Below are 12,777 nucleotides of genomic sequence, written 5' to 3' on the forward strand. Positions count from 1 at the left end.
ATGTATAGGACATATGGAGCCTATACTTGCAAGTGCTTACTTACATGGGAAAATTGGAAGGATAACTTGAGTCTCAGGTGGCCCAAATGGGGTTCTTTTGACATGTCTGAATTAGTTTCTTGTGTGCATAAGTAGGGAAAGCCGGCTATGAGACCAAGTAACCAGAAACCAGGAAGCCATTTGGTTCAGTCAACGAAGCTCCTGGCTTTGGGGGAGGAACCAACAGTCACAGAGGTACTCTGGCTTCATTCGGTTTGTCCCTTGCTGCAGCTTTTGGTATCTCTGCAAGAAACCGGTTGTGATGTAATTGGAAACGGAAAATAACTAATTAATAGATCCATAAATTATAATGCTGTCTTACAATTAGATTTGTGTTAATAAAAGGGGGATATATGGAAATTGGGTCTTTAATGTCCTCTCCACAAACATTGATGAAATGCAGACTACATTTTGTTTGCATCCTGTTTGTGCATTTGTGTCCATATGTATTATAAATGTGAGATATTTTCTCCACCTGTGGATGGGCATTGCTAAAGTTAATCTGTAAAAGAGCTCTATTTAATTGGTTTAAAGGCAAGCACTTGTAAAAATTGAGCATTTTAAAACACAAAAGGCTAAAAACTAATCCAAATGTTTTTTCAAGTTCACATGAGCCAGGATAAAATTCCCAACATCCATACTTTTATGTTACTTCATAATAAAAATGCATCACAGGAAAGGACCTAACTGATGGTCCAAAGAGATAAAGATGACGAAAATTTAAGACACTGACCCCTTACCCAGTAGTCGGAATAATGAGGAACAGGAGAAGGAAGACAGGCAGACACTAGAAATCCTAAATCCACCCTCCAAGCACAAGCACCAGAACTGGTGGCCGGCCCTCTCCTCTTCCAGAGGCTGACAGGAGACCGGATAGGAGATGGAGGTTTAAAAAAAAAATTTGGGCCAAAACTTTAAATCTGCCTCTGGCCTTGCCAGCGACTCCCCTTCTACCTTTGCCTCTGCTTCCTGTTCCTGTACCCGCTTCCGGTCCACTCGCACAACCAGCTCCTAAACTATCCTTGGTGCCTCCAGTGCCATCAGCTCTTGCTCGTCCTACCCTCACTGTCAAGGAGCAAAAAGCACCCCAAGCTGTTGGGCCACCTCCTTGTGAGGTTCAAAGCAAAGCACCTCCCAAATCAACGTGAAAGAGTCAAGGACTCCCCTGGACTTAAATCACTCACTTCAGATTTCCCCACAGGAGCCCCAAATAAAATTGACCAGTGGGGAACAAACCAATTGACTTTTTAGTGGATTTGGATGCAATATATTCGATATTAAAGCTAATTTGAGGTCATTGATTTCATTAAAATAAACATGGCTTTAGAGTTATCGACATCAAATATAATGTAGGCAACCAACTTTTTATTCTATTTGAATTTATTGGTTAAGTTCATGTTATCTCTGTTGCAATGTGTAAGCAGAGGGGACTTAAAATAATGGTTAATTTTGTCTGTCTCATAAAGTTTTCATGGGTAATTGCTAAGAACAAGTAAGTTAAATAAATAAAAAGGTTTATGGATAAATTTTTAAATAGCTTCCCCAAATCATTAATAATATAAAACTTTGAAGTTTTGCTAAGTTAAATGATAAACTAGGTTAAATTCATTGGGTATCTAAGTCTTTCCCAAATAAAATAAAATCTTAAAACATTAATTACTGCATGTAGGTTTGTCTGTGTTGGCTTCTTATTGTAGAGAAACTGAAAATACTTGAGTCCAGGGGCACCTGGGTGGCTCAGTTGGTTAAGCGTCTGACTCTTGATTTTAGCTCAGGTCATGATCTCATGGTTCGGTTCATGAGATCAAGCCCCGCTGTCAGAGCAGAGATTGCTTGAGATTCTCTCTCTTCCCCTCTCTCTGCACCTTCCTGCTTGCGATCTGTCTCTCTCAATATAAATAAACTTAAAAAAAAATACTTGAGTCAGTTGGTAAGCATACTTTGTGCATTATTGAAAGACTGTACTATAAAAAAAGGATGTAGAAACTATTAAATATATTCATAAATTTTCCATTCTAAAACGTTCTGGTGTAATAATTCACAATTTGTTACTAGTTAATTTTCACAGGATACTAAGATTTCTAAGAATTAAAACTCTGATAAATATGATTAAGATTGCTGGAAAATGATTTTTTAAAAAAGCAATTATGTATATAGGAAAGTAGGAGATATGTAAGAAAGGTGTAAAGAATGAAAATACATTTTGTTGATGGAAAGAAAATAATTTTGTCCTGAAATGAGACTGGTTATTTAGAGAGAGAAAATTTAGGACAGAATCTAAGTTAAAAAAAAAAAAAAAAACAAGTTGTAAAACGTTTGTGAAGGGGAATCTTTGAAAAAGAACTTTATATGTGGTCAGGACTAACACTAGAATAAATGAATTTTTAAAATAGTATGATATAAAATTAAGATTTGGCTTTTCTCTCTGTTAAGAAAAAAACACTAAGATTTCTTGGATTACTGGTCTACTCTTGATAAGAAATTATAAACAAGGCTCCCCCATCCCCCGCTCATTTGCTCAGAAAAATAAGGTTTCTTGATTTGTTTTTGTAAGGTCTTTGATTACTCAAAAAAACGAAATCCTTCAATATTAAAGTGGCAAAATTTGGTCACAAGTATTCCAATGTTCCGTAAAATCTCTTATGGCCCTTTTGGTTAAACAGTAATTAAATATTAGGTTTTATAATAATCTAACATCTTATATAGGCACATGCTTTTAAAACTTTCTAAGTTTTTTTTAAACAAACTTCCCAGAAATTCAAATACTAAATGAAGTCTTTTTGACTAAATAGGCTTGTTTATTTGGTATGTTAAGTCACATGGGAAGCATTGTCAAATAACTGATTGTAACTTCTCTTAGGTTATCTTTGTGGGTAAATGTTATAACTGTTCCAAAACCATATAAAATTCCTAAGGTTTGACTATTTCCTAGTATAATGTCATCACTTAAAATTCTAATTATTAAAACATTATGTGTCACAAAAATAACCAAATTTCCTTGTCAACTGCATTGTAATGAGCTCTCATCAGTCTCATCAAACCATGCCCATTTTTGAGTCTTTTGTCATTTACAGTTATTGTTCTGATGCTCTTACAAAATATGTTTCAACTTCAAAGAGTTCATGAATATGAAAAGGAATTTTGACAAATACAGGTTTCTGATATCTTTAAGATCATAAAACTAAACTGAGTAAGGATTTCCAAAACTAATGGGAAAACTACATTCAAGCAAAACAAAAGTTGATAACATGGGACTAAGTGAATTAAGGAAAATGATTACAGTTTTGTTTTATGACTCTTGTTTGAAAATATTGCTGATTCTCTAATGCTTGCTCTTCAGATTCAAGGAAACTTTTTCTCTTAGGTTATCTATGACTTACAAAAATTTGATAGAGATTCCTTTATGAACAAATTGAAGCATTTATCTTTTCTCCCTGCCTGAACCCTCCAGAATTCAAAACTCTCAATGAGTATTCTTTCCTTCATGGTGATTATAATTATTTACATAAATTCAATAAAAATCTGTTCTCCTTTAACAGAACACCATTGGAAACATTGGTTATATTACCAAGGCTTTGACTGGAACATCATATTTGAAAGAGACGTGTACAGACTCAGATAAGACCAGATGGCTTTAAGGAATTAAGGTTGACTTTATAGCCAGTAGAGTCCCTTAGAAATGTCAGCCTGATACCTTGCTTATGGAGTTCCCAGCTGCCTTACCAGCCCTGCAGACCAAAGCCAGACAACTTGAGGTAAACTTCAGAAAGATTGCCGCAATAGATCATATACAATCACTGTGCCTGTTACTCTATGGGCCACTCAAAAGGATCACCAGAGACATTTGCACTATAAAATCCATCAGATTGCCACTGCCTGCTCCCCCTACATCTGGGGATGCTTCAAGTCTGACATCTAAAAATCTTCTCACACTGGCATCACTAGGGACTCTGACGCCGCGTTTATAATTTGCTCCAACCATTAACTTATATTTTTCTTTTATTTCCAAAAAAAAAAAAACCCTGTTATTAATGACCTGATTGCTTGCTAACTAAGACAGAGTCTATATGGTGGCTAACACCACTTGCTAACACCACCTATATTGACTCCTTATGGGAAATAAAAACCCATAGAGATAAAATCAAGCAGCAAGCCACTTGGCTATTAGAAGCTCTTGACCACCACCACCACCCCCTTTCCAAGGTGGCTGGGACTGGTTTACTGATCTATTCTATTGGATACCCATTGATACAGCCTTTAGAGGGGATGACGGACTTAACTATATTGTTATTTTTCCTTAAAATGTGTTTGGGGATAAAATGAATGATGTCATGTAGTACCAAACTATGTAGGAAAATATCCAAGTTCTCAGATGAGGAACTCTCTCTGATAGTTCCCCTCCATTGGCACAAGGGGCCAAGAGTTGCATCCAGTACCACGTCAAATCCTTCCATTCCAAGGCCCCTACTATGCCTTAATTCAGCTTGAAGCAGTTACAGAAGGGGGACTGCCACCCATGTTCCAAAGAAATGGAATGAAGGATTGACTACAGGAAATTATAACAGAAAAAAAATTTAGCATATTTGACTGTATGTTGCTTCTATTTCCCTTGCTGCTATGGCCTTTAAAACTTCTGCTTAGCCCAGCACATAGGTATAGTACAGCAAAGATTTTCAGAAACTGCTCTTTATGCAAAACCTACCTCACCTGAAGAAACAAAGAAGTAGCCAAATTGGTCATCATTCCAATTCTTCAAGATGAAGGGATGATCATAACTCAGGGGAATTGAAACCGTGCCCCATAGGGTTAAGGATGTTAAAACTAACAAAAAGTTTAAAACTTGTTTTTCAGATAACCATTTCCCCCAGTCAGCTGTTGTGTTTTTCAGATCTCAGGAAAAGACTCACTAGCTGTCTCTGCAGAAGCCTGGACTCAAGGTCAATTGATGTGATTACAGCCTATGAACAAGCAAGGCTTGGCACAGGTGTGTGCCTTACCAGAGACAACAAGCCTAAGACCCCATCCAGCTTATACCAGTTCTTAGAGCATGCCCATGACCCCTTCTCCTTACCCTAAGAAAACTTCCTGATGCCAGGGACTGAATTTTGTCTCCTTCTGATGTTAAGTCTCCACCCCAAGGAAACATGGGAATATATGTTAGGTTTGTTCAATGTGCATGCTCCATCTTTCCTCATAAATAATCATAAATTTCCCTACCCTTTTATTTTCCAAGATGTACGTAAAGGATTCTTTGGACTTTTTCTTCTGTCTCAGTCTGTTCAAATATCACATTGGTTTCTTCAAAATGTACTTATTGGAATTATTTTACTGTCCATATATCATTGTTATAAATGTTATATCAAATGTAAAACTAGACAGTCTCAGCCAAGCACATGTACTTTGTTCATCAGTTGGACTTAATAAAGAACATATACCACTTTTAAGCTTCCCACCATTTATGTTACAATAAATTCCCCCCAACAAGGAACCGTGTGTGTGTGTGTGTGTGTGTGTGTTCACGCCTAGCAAATGAGGGACTTGATGGACCAACGGCAGACAAGCCAGTCACCCTGGCATCAAGGGACATAACATAAGGTCGATCATCACTGCTTTCTGAGGACAGATTATTGATTAAAAGGGGGGAATGATAAAAGACATTTTCAACTTTTAACGTTTTTGGGTGCTGCTCCTGGGCTCCCAGGGAAGCTATACTTTTACCAAGGTCACAATGCCTTCACCAAACTTCAAAGCATGGCAATCTTTCTGCCCTGAGCACACATTGTCCATCTACTTCATTAGCAAATAACCTAAAATAAATATTACAAACTAAAGATAAGAGTAAAAATCTCCCTAAATTCCATTCCCATATTGCTGAAGCCTGCAACCTTGCACATACTAAAAGCATAAAATAAAGTTAGTATTTTTCTGAAATGTCCTTCATAATAATTATTGTAACTCTTGCTATAACAAAACCATATATAACCCTGGATTAAACATTCCTTTTCCAAAGCACTTTCTTCTCCGTGAAGATTGTATATCCCAGGCAGCTGTCTTCACTTGGGCTTGAATAAAACTCTATTCCTTTTTTTTTTTTTTTTTTTTTTTTTTTTTAGAAATTGTACAAGGTTTGTTCATTTTGTGTTGACAAGTGTCAGGTTAGGTTCCGGTGAACAGAAGACATTGCACTGCAGGGTACTCCAGGACCTCTTCTTCATAAAGTCACTAACTTTCAAGAGCAGAAGATATATCTGACTTTCTTACACAGAAACAGACACAGAGAAGAGGACAAAATGAGGATACAGAGAAATTTATCCCAATAGAAAGAACAGGACAAGGCCATGGCCAGAGATCTAAGTGAAGCAGATACAAGTAATATGCTTGATAGAGAATTTAAAACAATGATTATAAGGATACTCTCTGGACTTGCGAAAAGAATGGAAAACATGAGTTAGGCCCTTAACACAGAAAAAGGAATAACATAGCAGAGATAAAGGGCTCGATAAATGAAATGAGAAACACACTTGATGGAATGAATAGCAGTATGAAACAGAGGGGTGAATTAATGAGCTAAAAGAGGAATGGAAAGTAACCAAGCTAAAAAAGAGAGAGACAAAGGAATTACATAAAACTAGAATGGATGTAGAGAACTCAGTGATCCCATCAAACATATAATAATATTCGTATTATAGGAGTCCCAGAAGAAGAGAGAGAAAGGGGGACAGAAAATTTATTTGAAGAAAAAATAGCTGAAAACTTCCCTAATATGTGGAAGGAAATAGATATCCGGATCTAGGTGGCACAGGGAACTCCCATCAAAATCAGCAAAAGCAGACCTCCACCAAGACATATTGTAATTCAATTTGCAAAATAGAGTCATAAAGAAAAAAATCGTATAAGCAGCAAGACAAAAGAAATCATTAACTTAGAAGGGAAAATTCATAAGTCTACTGGGATATTTTTCAAGAGAAACTCTGCAAGACAGAAAGGAGTGGCATAATATATTCAAAGTGCTGAACGGGAGAGTAGTTGGAGTTTCTTCCAGACATACGTCTGCCCTTATTTTGTGGACTTTCCTCACAGCATGGCCCTAAATGCCAGCTTCACTCCCACCTCAAATGAAGAAACTGCCTCCTGCCCCCAAGTCAAAGGAGACATTGACCTCTCCAATGGGAGATAAAGAGCAGCAAAAAGCAACTGAACATATTGATGAAGTACAAAATGACATAGACTTAACGAAGAAGTCAGTGAGGAGATTTTGAAAGTAGAACAGAAATGTAACAAACTCCACCAACCATTTTTTCAGAAGAGGTCAGAATTGATCACCATAAAGCCCAAATTTTGAGGTAACATTTGTCAATCATCCACAGGTGTCTGCACTGCTTGAGGAGGAGGATGAAGAGCTGCTGCATTATTTGACAAGAGTTGAAGTGACAAAATTTGAAGATATTAAATCAGGTTACAGAATAGATTTTTATTTTGATGAAAACCCTTACTTTGAAAATAAAGTTCTCTCCAAAGAATTTCATCTGAGTGAAAATTGTGATCCATCTTCAAAGTCCATTAAAATCAAATGGAAATCTGGAAAGGATTTGATGAAACATTCAAGTCAAATGCAGAACAAAGCCTTCGGGAAGAGACGGCATGAGGAAGCAGAAAGCTTCTTCACCTGTTTGCTAACCATTCTGACTCAGATGAGTTAGGAGAGGTCATCGAAGATGATATTTGGCCAAATCCATTGTAGCACTACTTGGTTCCTGATATGGATGTTAGAGGAGGGAGAGGAGGAGGAGGAGGAGGAGGAGGAGGAGGAGGAGGAAGATGAAGGAAAAGAGGACTAACTGATGGATCCCAAACTTCCATTTTTAATTTTCTCCGGTCCCTTGGAGCAAGTTGTAATCTTTTTTTCCCCTTTCCTTGTGGCTCATGCGCCCTGTTTTAAAAGTCCCTATTCTCTGCCTTTATACCACGGTTCTCAACTTACTTTGGGGGAAAATACCATGAACAGAATAGAGTAGGGAAAGAAACTCTACCCCTTTCTGTTCCAAATTATTTTCATCCCTTCCTGTCTCAACAAAACCTTTATGGAATTAACACCACCATGTTCTGTGGGAAAAAAGAAAAAGCTGCTCCCTTAGCTATGCCGGAAACTGGAGGGTGTTACCCTGCTGTGTAGTAATGCATGGAATTTAGCTTTTTCCCTCCTTTCTCTCACTATTGGGCTCAGAGATAACACTGTGTCTGTACGTGAATATGGACAATTAGCATTGACCAAGATATATCTGTCTACTTTCTCTTGTTTAAAAAAGGGGGGAGGGACTTTAAAAAAATGGGGCTACCGAAGATCAGCAAGGAGTGGGTTTGAAATGTTTGGGTGGGTTAAGAGGGCATTTTGACAACATGGCTTTGGCATGTTTAATCAGGATGTTTAATGGACATCCTAGCAGTTTAAGATGACACCTTTAAAATAAAATACCCTCCTAATGATGACTTGAACACTGCCGCTCGATAGGAGAATCAGAAGGACCTATGGGTTCTTATTGGGAATTGACGTTGTCCATTGTAATTTTGTTCCTGTTTATTTTTAAATTTTCTTTTTGTTTCACCAGAAAGGAAAGATGGTGCTTGGTTTTAAACTTTAAAAGTGTACAAGTTGTTTTGTTACAATAAAACTAAATGTGTACACACATGTGCCTGTGCGCGCATGCGTGCACACACACACACACACACGGGCGCGCGCCACAGTGATTAATGGGAAAAATCTGAAGCCAAGAATATTCTATCCAATAAGACTATCATTCAGAATAGAAGGAGAGATAGAGTTTCCCAGAAAAACAAAAATTAAAGGAGCTTATGATGACTAAACCAGCCTTGAAAGAAATATCAAAGGGAACTCTTTGAGTGGAAGTATAAAAGTAGGAAACACAAAAGCAGTGAAAATGAACGTTTCTGTTAAAAAATCAGTCAAGGAAGTAATAAAAAGGGATATAAAATGTAGTCACACATGTTTAAACATGGGGAGGAGAGGAGAAAAGAATGGGTTCAAGCTTAAATGGCCACCACCTTAATATAGACTGCTATATGCAGATGAGGTTATATACAAACCCAAAGCTAACCACATATTAAAAACCACTAACAAACATGCAAATAATAAAGAGAAAGAAAACCAAATATATCGCTAAAGAAAATAGGCAAAACATGCAATAAAGACAAGAAAGGATCAGAGAAAATCTTCAGAAACAACCACAAGACAAGTAATAAAATGGCAGTAAATACATATCAATAATTACTTTGAATGTAAAGGGACTAAATGCTCCAGTTGAAAGATACAGGGCTTCAGAATGGATAAAAAACAAACAAGACCCTTCTGTATGCTGCCTGCAAAAGACTCATTTTAGGCCTAAAGACACCTCAGGCTTGTTTTTTGGTTTTTTTTTTTTAACGTTTTTATTTATTTTTGAGACAGAGAGAGACAGAGCATGAACGGGGGAGGGGCAGAGAGAGAGGGAGACACAGAATCGGAAGCAGGCTCCAGGCTCTAAGCCATCAGCCCAGAGCCCGACACGGGGCTCAAACTCACGGACCGTGAGATCGTGACCTGAGCCGAAGTCAGACGCTTAACCGACTGAGCCACCAAGGCGCCCCCAGGCTTGGTTTTAACACTTGTTTCCTTTTTGTTGATTTATTTGTTGCAATTGGACTCCAGCAATCCCTTTAACCTCTACCAGCTGCTCTGGAACAAAGTGTAAATTTGTCAAAGGCACAAAAATCTCTTAATTCGTATTTCTGTTTTGTTTAAATAATGTTTTCCCTCTAATATTGATTTTCCTTTTCTTTTTCATTCTTTTTGTTGCCCAGTTCCCGCCCCCTCCCCACACCTTATAGATACCCTTCCTCGTTGAAATGAGATGCAGTACTTACAGATGTAGCCTGCCTGGGTTCAAATCCCAGCTCTGGTGTTGATTAGCTGTGTGACTTTGGGCAAGTTACTCAACCTCTCTAAGGTTCAATTTCCTAATCGGCAACTATAAATCTACATCTACCTCATAAGGTTATTATGAGGATTAAATGAGTTAGTAGATGTCAGTCACTGAGAAGACGGCCTGTCATGTACCATAAAATAAGTGATAGCCATTATCATTTTATTGTATTTTCCTTCCTAAGCCAGTCTCCAACCCCACTTCATCATACTCACTTCTCATCTGCACTAATCACAATACCTTTTGGAAGCAGTAAGCGTGACATTCATTAAGGCCAGAGGAAGGGATCTCACTCTGGAGGCCGTCTCCCTGTGAACACCCGCTGCAGGGCGCCCTGCACATCAGGGTTCCGGAGACTGTAGATGAGTGGGTTCAGCATGGGGCTGATGACAGTGTTGAGGATGCCAATCCCTTTGTCTTTGTCCGAAGCCTCCACTGAGCCCAGCCTCATGTAGCTGAAGACGCCTGTCCCGTAGAATACGCTGACAACCGTGAGGTGGGAGCCACACGTGGAGAAGGCTTTCTTCCTGCCCTCAGCAGAGCGGATTCGCAGGACTGCGGCTGCCACGTGTGCATAGGAAACAGTGATGAGGACCAGTGGGGCCACACCCATGAAGGCTGCTGCTACAAAAAGCAGCAGCTCATTGAGCTGGGTGCTGGAGCAGGAGAGCTGGAAGAGCTGTGGGAGGTCACAGTAGAAGTGATTGATCACATGGGGGCCACAGAAGTCAAGAGTAGATAAGGCAACAGTTTGGGTCAGTGCGTTGGTGAAGGAAAAGGCCCACGACACGCCCACTAGCGCTTGCTGAATTCCCCAGCTCATGCGGGTGCTGTAGGTGAGGGGCTGGCAGATGGCCAGATAGCGGTCATAGGCCATGACTGTCAGCAGGAAGCAGTCCGCCCCTGCCAGGAGGTGGAAACAGAAGAGCTGTGAGAGGCAGGCCCCATAGGGAATGCTTCTGTTATTGGACATGAAGCGTCTCAGCATGGCAGGGACAGTGACACTGATGCACCCGACATCCAGCAGGGACAAGTTCCCCAGGAAGAAGTACATGGGGGTGTGGAGCTTGGGTTCGGTGAGGATGGCAGCCAGGATGCTGAGGTTGCCCCCAAGAGTAGCTACGTAAGCGAGAAGGAAGACGGTGAAGAGGATGGGCTGCAGAGCTGGGGTCTCTGACAGACCCAGCAGGACAAACTCAGTGACAACAGAATCATTTCCTGAGGCTCCCAGATCCATGGCTTTCTTCCACCAGCAGCAGAACGGAGCAAAAACTAGGAGGTGCCAATGGTGGTGAAAGGAGAATGAGATCCTGATAGAAACCACCAAGTGTAGCAATGTCCCAGAGAGGGCCAGGATGCAAGGACACATAAAATTTAACAGAGTTAAAGATTGTGACATAATAGGAAAAGACTTGATAAACCTGACACTTAATGGGTAAGAACAGTAGCACTGGAGAGACTCAAACAGAACTAAATGAATAGACATAAAATGGGGAACAAATGTAATATTTGAAAGTTAAAGGGAAAGATGTTTTTCCTGAGACCAAAGTTCCAAGAAGAAAACGCCAAGCCTGCAGATGGTGGCATGGCCATAATTTAGGTACACAAGATCCCAGGGGATGAAATGGAGGCTTCAGGGAAAGGGAATGGGAAGGCATGCTCCCGCAACCTGTGTCCACAATCTCCACTACACATGTCATCGCGTAGGATGGCAGTAGTGAGATGCTTGCTGTTACCCAGACTGTTAAGACATTAACTTGGGAAGCTGAGCGCTGGTCTGGACTTTTCAGAAAAAGTGAAATGAAATGAAATTTAATGAAATGAAATGAAATGAGGTGAGATGAGATGAGATGAGATGAGATGAGATGAGATGAAATGAAATGAAATGAAATGAAATGAAATGAAATGAAATGAAAACAGCTACATGAAATGAGAAGATACCATTGAGGACATCTCCTGCTCCACTGCTGGTGAATACAAGCCTTGTAGATTTTCTAAACAGCAAGATTCTATTGCATTTCTCCATGTAGAACTTGGGAAATTTGGGCTCCAGAGTACTGACCTTTTGTTGATTAAGAAAACTGTAAAAAAAGTTTTTGAGTAGGGTGAGAATTGGCAAGCTTAAGTTCCCAGGTGGGATCAGTGGATACCCAGTTGAACTCTCTCACGGAGCTAAACAATTATATACCCAGCCCCTGAACTCCCTTCTGCTTCCAATTACACCATCACTTAGCTTCTTGCTCCTCGGTCTCCCGGCTCTAGTTACACATCATCCAACACACATACTATCATGGACCCAATGACCAGATAAGGACAAAGTCTGTGATGGTGCCATGACTGGCCCCATATGATCAGTTGGATAATACTTGCCTTTCCCCAAAGTGGTCACACTAATAAAATGCACCGTGATCTGTCTCAACTTCTGGTTGAAGGATGGATGTTTAAGTCGCCTTGAACAGGAAAAGGCTGCAGTTGGAGCTCCCCAAGTGGCAAAAGGCATGAGCAGAGGAATACATTTCCTGATGATTAATTTTGAAAATGATGTCAAGACCACAATGGGTCAAACACCGACTGATGGTCCAGCCTCTTCTACATGGACACGTTGTTCAGACTGTCACCTCTAAGTCAATCTCTCCAGATCTGAAATGGTCTTCTTTCTCAATCTGCTCTTGACTTAAATATTTTGGTAACAGCCTTGCCATCCTCCCAGTAGCAGGGCTGGCAAACTTAGTCATCACTGCCTTCTCTCTAACCCCTCATA

At 39.7% G+C, this 12,777-nt stretch overlaps 1 protein-coding gene and 1 pseudogene across 1 annotated transcript; one reads left to right on the forward strand and one right to left on the reverse strand.

The window, feature by feature from the left end:
• Positions 1–7,130: 7,130 nt before the first annotated feature.
• On the forward strand, positions 7,131–7,877 carry LOC102960885 (annotated as a pseudogene).
• Positions 7,878–10,305: 2,428 nt separating this feature from the next.
• LOC102960597 (putative olfactory receptor 3A4) lies at positions 10,306–11,253 on the reverse strand. Its single transcript, XM_042966850.1, has one exon. The coding sequence runs from the start codon at positions 11,251–11,253 to the stop codon at positions 10,306–10,308; it is 948 nt and encodes a 315-aa protein (XP_042822784.1).
• Between the last annotated feature and the right edge of the window lie 1,524 nt (positions 11,254–12,777).

This window comes from Panthera tigris, chromosome E1 (assembly GCF_018350195.1).
Source record: "Panthera tigris isolate Pti1 chromosome E1, P.tigris_Pti1_mat1.1, whole genome shotgun sequence".
Lineage (NCBI taxonomy): Eukaryota > Metazoa > Chordata > Mammalia > Carnivora > Felidae > Panthera > Panthera tigris.

What these genes read in the sequence shown, in the direction of transcription:
- LOC102960597 (XM_042966850.1), bottom strand. Translation starts at nt 11,253, where the DNA reads ATGGATCTGGGAGCCTCAGGAAATGATTCTGTTGTCACTGAGTTTGTC.